The 8,105-nt window shown below is 35.1% G+C and overlaps 1 protein-coding gene across 1 annotated transcript; it reads right to left on the bottom strand.

Moving 5' to 3' along the window:
* Positions 1-25: 25 nt before the first annotated feature.
* kra (basic leucine zipper and W2 domain-containing protein kra) lies at positions 26-8,080 on the bottom strand. The gene is made up of 10 exons (XM_076411951.1): positions 7,638-8,080; positions 6,821-6,891; positions 5,001-5,177; positions 4,773-4,933; positions 2,673-2,819; positions 2,468-2,611; positions 2,162-2,248; positions 1,936-2,100; positions 589-915; positions 26-518 (listed from the first exon to the last, which is right to left on the bottom strand). The coding sequence occupies exons 2-9, from the start codon at positions 6,879-6,881 to the stop codon at positions 589-591; spliced, it is 1,269 nt and encodes a 422-aa protein (XP_076268066.1). The 5' UTR covers positions 6,882-6,891; positions 7,638-8,080; the 3' UTR covers positions 26-518.
* Positions 8,081-8,105: the final 25 nt, after the last annotated feature.

Raw genomic sequence — 8,105 nt, 5'->3', positions numbered from 1 at the left:
TAACGAAAAGACAGAACTGGATATATTTTTAGCTTGTAAAAATACTTTATTCCGTTCAGTGTACAAAGTCAAAATAATAAGAAAAACAAGAAAAATTACTTAAAATTTCTTCTGTATATTAAAAAAATTGACAATAAATCATTATATATATAACAGTATAATTTTCCATCTTAACATATTGGCGTTTACAATTTGATACAAATATCATTTTTTCCGATGCACTTGTTTTTTGTTTCGTTAATTTTCCAATAAAATTACACGGGTCATTTTTTCATTTATTTTAACAATTTTCCCCTGGTCACTATTACCTGCAGAACGCACAACATCACAGTAAGGCACCAGAATTTTACACGTATGTATTAGTTATATATATATTAGTTAAAAAAAAATGATATATTATATACATTGGAAAAAATGTTACCGCTTCATATGGGTCGATTACCGGTGGCACTATTTTTTTTCATCATTTTAAAGAGATTGTTTTGTTATTTATTTGGTTTACTGATGGTTTGGGTGGTCTGGAAAAGAAACTCATCTTTAGAACGAGAGCCCGTTATATTCGAGCCTGATTTATGCAACCCGACTCACTTATTCGCTCTCTCCCTCGGAATCGCTCTCTTCCTCCGCGTTCTGCAGCCATTCGACGAACTGCTTCATTTGGTCGACGAACATCATCTTGCCCTTGACGTTGTAATCCTGAGTGTACCATTTCAGAATGGCCTGTTCGGAAATCACGTCGGTCTTATAGAACAGCATGACGATCTTGTGGAAGGCCCGCATGAACGTCATGTTCGAGTAACAGTACTCCTGCACTTTGAGCAATAATGAGAGTTCGGCTTTGGCTGACTGCGTAAACGCAGAAAACAGGACCGTGAACACCTTCAGGTGGCGCACAGCTTGGTCAGTTACCAGTTCCTGGGAACAAAATGTATTTTTTAGACTAGCACTCAATGCATAATTAGACATGGTATTCGAATAGTATATTGGGGAAAAGTAATTTTTTACGATGGCTTTAGTTCATAAAGATTGGTCTGATGATATAAAATATCAGGATAAATGCATCTCTTTCGTTTATATCCGATAAGGTAGCGTCATTCCTTTACTTAATCAACAGTTATTGCGCTTTGGAATTAGTAAACCCAGAAGAACTTTATACTGCCGAAAAGAGAAAGATGCAGCGCAGGCTGATCTAAAATTGCATGGTGCATGGTTAAAATTTCGAAGTTAAAGGGGAACCTCGTCCTGACCGGCCAATTGTTAAGAAATTCCATGAAATTCTTCGAACTATCGAGATAGAACGACATAATTTATCTGACGAATGCAATTGAGCCACTTTTTAAACGAACGATTATGGACAGTGAAAAGTGGATCAGGTAGGACAATAATTAACACGAAATGCAGGTCGAAGCCTGGAGAAGAGTTTAAGGAAGGTGATTGGGGAAGAGAATTGTTGCCTATGAAATGCTCAAACTTTACGAAATCATTAATTCGACTGCCACAGCCATTAAGATTGAAGCTTCCAACACGACAACATTAGACCATAGATATCTTTAGCGGCTCTGTTAAAATTGAGTAAGATTGGCTGAAATTTTGATACCGTGAATACCCACCATATAGCGGACCCTGTAACCGGACTCTGCAAAACTCTCTTAGTAGTGTACAGTTAACTCAAAAGGATACTTGTGAAAATAGACCCTTTAAGTTTTTCACTCAGAAATCTTAGAAGCGACGAAATTATGGTATTACCAGAAAAGTGGTAAAAAGTTATCAATAAAATGACATATACATAATCGACTAGTGTTAGAAATTGATATCAACACATTCACTTTGAAAAAAATAAAAAATAAAAATAAAAAGCGAAATTACATTTTCCCTAGCTTATTATTTATACATTAATCTTTGATTACTAAGATCACCAGAAAAAGAAAATCTTACCTCTTTTTTGGACCATTCAGGAATATCCATAACAGTCGTCCAGATTATGCAGGCAGTTTCGTGCTCCTGGATGTTGTCTCTAGCGGCAATTTCTTTGATGTCTGATATAATATCGCGCAGGGGTTTGTTTTCGGCCAAGGCGTCTGCCAAAGTCGACTGTAACTCCTGAAAACAAAACAATCTCATTCAATACAGACAATCCTCCACGATTTCGTGCGCGACGTACTTTCTTGGCAGCTTGTTGGTGCTGGTCCTCGTAGAGCTTGAGGATCTCGTCCAGGCCACTTTTCTGGAAGGCATTCCTAAAGTATACCTGAAAGAAGAACATTGTAGAACCGAATAGTGTTGGTGTAGTTGGGGACTGTAACAAACTACGATAACATTCTACGAACTGGAGGTCACAGAATGCCAGTACTGGTGTTAAATTTAATTTCCCAGAGACCTCCCCTAGCCGAAACTATGAAAGCAGTTTTGGCATAACAAAGGGTGTCCTGGATCTTGTCGAATACCAATAAAAATCAAATCAACTCACCTGGGACTGTTTCGTGTCAGGTATGAACGTCGAGAAATGCTGCTCCAAGTTGACTTTGCGAATGGCGGAATACAGAGAGTTCACGCCTCTCTCGGTGCGCCAATTATTAAAAATGTCAATGAGAAAGTCCAGTGCTAAGTGATCCTGCAAGATAACGGCGTCAGTGGGACGGTTTTAACACCGGAAAGGGTGAGAAAATAAATACCTTAACAAGGTGAGAATTATTGAGCACGAGCACAGCAGTAAAAAGCACGCTCCCATTTGAGATCCACAGCGCCAGCATGGCCGCGAGTTTTTTACGTTCCGTCTGTTTAAAATACTTAACAAACATCAAAATCTTCTTTATCTCATCCTGAAAAAATTGAACAATCAATCTAAACAATCTCGTACAGCTTATATGCAAATAACAGCAAGTTATAAATTTTAAAGAGATAATTGAATAGTTGTAATCTTAATAGCATCAGCATCTAGACCAGTGGTCCGCAGATGCCAAAATACTATACAATAACTATTTTTATTGAAGCTAGCTTACACGATTATAGTATAATTTTTTAATTTGTTGGCTTGTATTCGGTTTTATTTTTTGTATCTCATTTTAAGAGAGAAATACGACAATAATTATATAAAATTTGAAAATTTTCAGATGATTTAGTAGAAACCAGTGAAATTAAAACGCCTTAGAAACGGTGCATCTAAATTTGTCTGATCGTTCGCTAGAATTCTTCAAAATAAAATTAGAGAACCTAAAACAATGAAACTCGGGTCTAGTGGTACCGGCGGTCGGTGGTCTAGCGTCGTTTGGGATTCTTAATTAATAGCACAATCTAAGAAACCCCACACAGTCGGAGAAACACTCGTGAAACCGATGTTTCAGTGTTTGATCAAAGCCGTCGAAGAAGTTTTGTGTTGAGAGGCCAATAAAACAGAGACCCTCTGCCCAATAACACGGTTAAAGCTTGAATTGAAGTTAGTCAAATTATATAGAGGAACTTGTTAAAAACTCTCCATTTCACCTACTTGTATTTGTTCGCTTTTTAGACGACGACAACATAATCAAAGAAGATATATAGAATCATATTGATATATTTTGTGAAACATGATCTTATGTGGGATAAACTCGTTGCCCTCTGTACTGATGGTGTTCCGGCAACGTTGAGATCATGTTCCGGTTACGTTAATAAAACAGAAAAACCCTAAGGTAATAACAACGCACTGGATCATACATCACTAGGAGTTAGCTTAAAGACTCTTCCTGGATGCATTAATCATACACTGTAAATGGCCGTAAAAGTTGTAAATGTTACTAAAAGCAACGCCTTAAATACACGCTTAAAAAAAAAGGTGCACTGAAATAGACTGTGACCATGAGGCACTTCTCTTTCACACAGAAGTTCGATAGCTATCGAATATGTTGGGAAGATTATATGAATTAAGAGCTGAGGTTGGGATTTTTGTAGTTGACAAAAAAAATGAACGGTTTGTTAAAACAGTTTACTAATCCGGCAATGTCAGATCAATTTGGCTCACCTTGTGTTTTTCACACACTTAAATAAATTGAATATGCAACTGCAAGGTTCCGGAAATAAACAATTAGAAAACATCGCAAATATATTCACTTTTGTTGTGAGTTGTGGTTACATAAAATTGAAGAAAAGAATTATTCTGCGTTTGTGACATTAAAATCACTCGTAGAATACAAAAAGGATGACGGTAATAAAGCAAATATACAAGGAAACATCATTTACTCATTTAGAATTGTTGATTAGAATCATTCAATCGTTACTTCCCAGAATATACTGAAGAAATTAATGTTGATCAAAAACTAATTCGTAGCCCTTTTAGCACAAACGCTGGTGAAGTTACTGAAGGAATACAGGAAAGACTAAGTGAATTCCAAAATGGCAAACCGCAAGGATGCCTTTGAGTCGTTTTGGCGTAAATAAACAATTTCTTATATTAAACTTAGAGAAATGGCCTTGTGTTATTTTATGGGTTTCTCAACAACTTATCTATGTCTATTTATTTTCTACTTTGTGGGTGATTAAAAACAAGGCGAAGAATCGTTTGAAAGTAAGTGATTATTTGCGTGTAGTTTGGAGTAACTATATTAGTCGTAAAATAGCCAAACTCATGCAGAAGATGCAAGCTCAGATATCACATTAATACTAAATTAGAGAAGTTTATACTAAAAAATTATTTCTTTTTATGTAACTTCCTATAATACTCTTCCTATTCATAATTCATAAACTATATAGTGGTCCTTGACTAAGAAAATGTTGGGAACTCCTGATCTAGACAAACTTACCTGAAAAATTTTCTCGAGGTATTTGTATCGTCGCATTAGCTTAATGAAGACCTGTTCCCAGTTTTTCATCTCATCCATATTGATCTCGTCCGAGGCGTTAAAAATACAGGCGTCCGTCTTATGCGGGCCATCGCCTTCCTGCGATAGACTACCTCCCGGGACTATAACAGATGATAGCAACTCGTTAAAAACCCCATCCAGGCGCACAGACGACGAACAAGTACTTACCGAGAATACCACCGGCGATAAGTATGTCAAAGAGACACTCCCCATATCGGCGATAATCTAGTTTGTTTCCTGCACCGTCCAAATAGCGTGATATTGCTTCAAAATCGTTTGCGCACTTGTCTAGTCCTGATATTATAGCATCCCGAAACCCAATTGGATCATTCCTCTCTCTTTCATCTGGAAAAGTTCAAGATTAATTTAAGGGGCGATAATAATTCAGTTGAAAAATCTTTGAGCCTAATTGTCTTCGGAAAAATTGTTAAAAAATGGGAAAAAAGAGATAAACGCTGACGCTGAAAACGAGTCCTGTGTGATGTTGCGTTGTGTTGATAAAATAAACACATTATTCAAGATCATAAAAAAATCAATTAATTAACTGACAGCAACAAATAGTGTAATCCGCGTCATCAGTTGAATCACATTTTATATGTCACGAAGGCTATTGCTTTTGTCAAATAATCCTCCTGAAATAATATTAAATTAATTCAATGTCAAACGGTGACACGTTGCTCCAATAACAAACCAATAAACACGAGCCCAATCGGTTGTTAATCAAGCAAACTGGAACAAACACGTGAAAAATCACGCGAACGCGAAAATAGTTTCGGAACAACCCCACATCACAAAAAAGCTTGTAATCCTAACTGTTTTTGTTAACGGTCCGAAGTTGATAAATATTTCAGCCGAGCGCCGATGATATCACAGCTTGTTTAAAGTCGAGTTTATTTTTTTAAGAACTCAATATTTATTCGAGGTATCTATGAAAACATATAATAAAATATAGGTGTGGTTACTATTGTTTTTTATCCCGTATGATACGGGGAGCCTGTACCGTCGTCAATCTATATCTTGTATTAACCGCTGATTAGCTCTGATTAATTTTTAGTGGTTTAGTTGGCGTAATTCTTGAATAATCTTTACATTTACTGATATCTTACACATAGACCGTTAACCGATTTAATAATTACACATTGGATTATTATAATGAAATATCCATAACATAGTTTAATGTTTATTAAACTTATAAGATTATATGAAATTTTCTCATACTTTATTTAATACTGAGAAGTAACAAAGGTGTACTAATGTTAGTTAATAATGAACAAACAAAAAATTTAAAATCAAGAGCCTGTAGTATTTTCTTTGTTATAATTTTGTTATTGTTTATGTTTTTATAAGAGAAATACGTATTTATACCGTATGCATTAAAACATATGGAAAATACATTTAGACATTAATTTATTTTTACTACAATCCTAAATAATTATAAAAGGGGAAATAAATAAATTGTAACTCTGGTCCAATAAACAAACGACAACAGTGCACGAACCGACAACATTGTCCTATCGACGCCTTCTTGATGGCGGGTGTTAAAATAACCCCTGATAGATGAAGAGTATCGTAGGTGGATTTCTCCCCTATGAGGATTATATCTGTTAATTTGCTACGCTCGAAATAGACCGAATAAACAAAGAAATTCCAGCCGTATGGCACAAAATATATCCCTATATTGTTTTTTTTTTTAATGAAAGGCCGACTGATGATACACGGGGCTTAGCTTTCTCCATATTTTAGGGAGGGACGGTTTCTCAATTTCAGACAGTTAAAAACACCATTGAATGTTGCACTCTATTATCGCTAATTCTACACCTGACTATTGAATCACAAAAGAGTCAGCTGGCCTTTTTTAAGGCAGGTAGGAAATGCCAATAAGAAAATGTTAATATTACTAGACATTACAAATACAGTGTTTTGTTACGTCTGTTTACATTAATGGATAAAATAAAGTAATATAGACATAAATATAACAGAACACTTACCTCTTTTTCTGGTCTTGATGCGTTGACCGGATAGGACTGGTTTTTCTACTTTTTGACTCATACAAAAATTTCTGCAACAATAAAAATTAATTATGCACTCTCCTTCAACTTTCTAATCAGAGCCGTTCATAAATGTCGTGAGCTAAAGCGACCGAAGATGCATGCTCTTCATTGTTTAAGTATTTGGGTAAAACAAGCTATTAATAATCAAGGGCTAAAATCAAAATGGATGTACCAACCTTGAGTATACATTAACATGGGTAACGGTACAATTCAACGTAGGGTAAAGGGAAATATATAAATTACATAGCATCTGCGAGGTAAGTAAATACAGAATATTCAAAGGCGAATCATGAATCAGACGTCCTAATTTCAAAATGAAAGCGCAATACACAAGGTCAGGACATTTAGAAATGTTTAAACATTAAAAATGAACTAAAAATCAATTAGAATATCGATACAATTGGTATTGCATTGGTACATGCTTAAAAAATGAGTATTTGTCGAAAATAACGGAATACGAAGCACCAAAGCAGGTCAACGACATGAGTGAATGGTTTTGAATTGAACTCCTATTCTATTAATTTAAGTAGAGAAAATCTCACAGGTTTCTTTCAAGAATAAATTACAAACGATGTTATAAAAGCAGAGCATAAGTTTAATTTTGCATCACATTTTACAAAGCATGTCATAAATATCCACCATTACGTGAAATATCTGTAAAAAATTCTTGTAACATACTATTGTAAATGACAAACTAAATCCCAATCAAAATACCCACTAATTAATAAGAATAATTAAAATGAGTTTTACTTACGTTTTTACTGAGTTTTAAAAAGCACCTTCTCAAGACTACGAAGAATTTTCAGACTCTCCTTTAAAAGAAAGGAATATGAAATATGTTTTGTCCTTGTCTGCGGCGTTGCTACAATTCTAAATCAGGCAAATCGATAAACTTGATGGCGGGCAATTCAAAAAACTTTTTAGAAACTTTCTTGATAATTCATTAAGTATCACTCAAAAGATTTTTCTTAACAAAAATATCGTAAAAATGTATTTTCGAAAAATCTGTCACGTTCAAATTCAAACAAAAAAATGGCAATGTAGCTTGACGCGAGCCGTCTGCGTTAAAACTAAACAAAAATAAATGGCTGGTTTACAGCTGTAAATTATGTGGAGGATGTAAGTTTTGAGACGGAAGGATTCTTGAGAAGACGAAGCGTATACTGATCGTCCCCTGAAAGAACAGGAATGAAAAGGAAAAAGAAACTACTTGGCACGTGTT

The sequence above is a fragment of the Rhynchophorus ferrugineus genome, unplaced genomic scaffold, assembly GCF_030347505.1.
Source record: "Rhynchophorus ferrugineus isolate W39M unplaced genomic scaffold, kcgeb_rfMv2 rfM8, whole genome shotgun sequence".
In the NCBI taxonomy this organism is placed as follows: Eukaryota; Metazoa; Arthropoda; class Insecta; order Coleoptera; family Curculionidae; genus Rhynchophorus; species Rhynchophorus ferrugineus.
The sequence above is the reverse complement of the archived record's forward strand: the minus strand, read 5'-3'. Positions and strand labels throughout refer to the sequence as shown.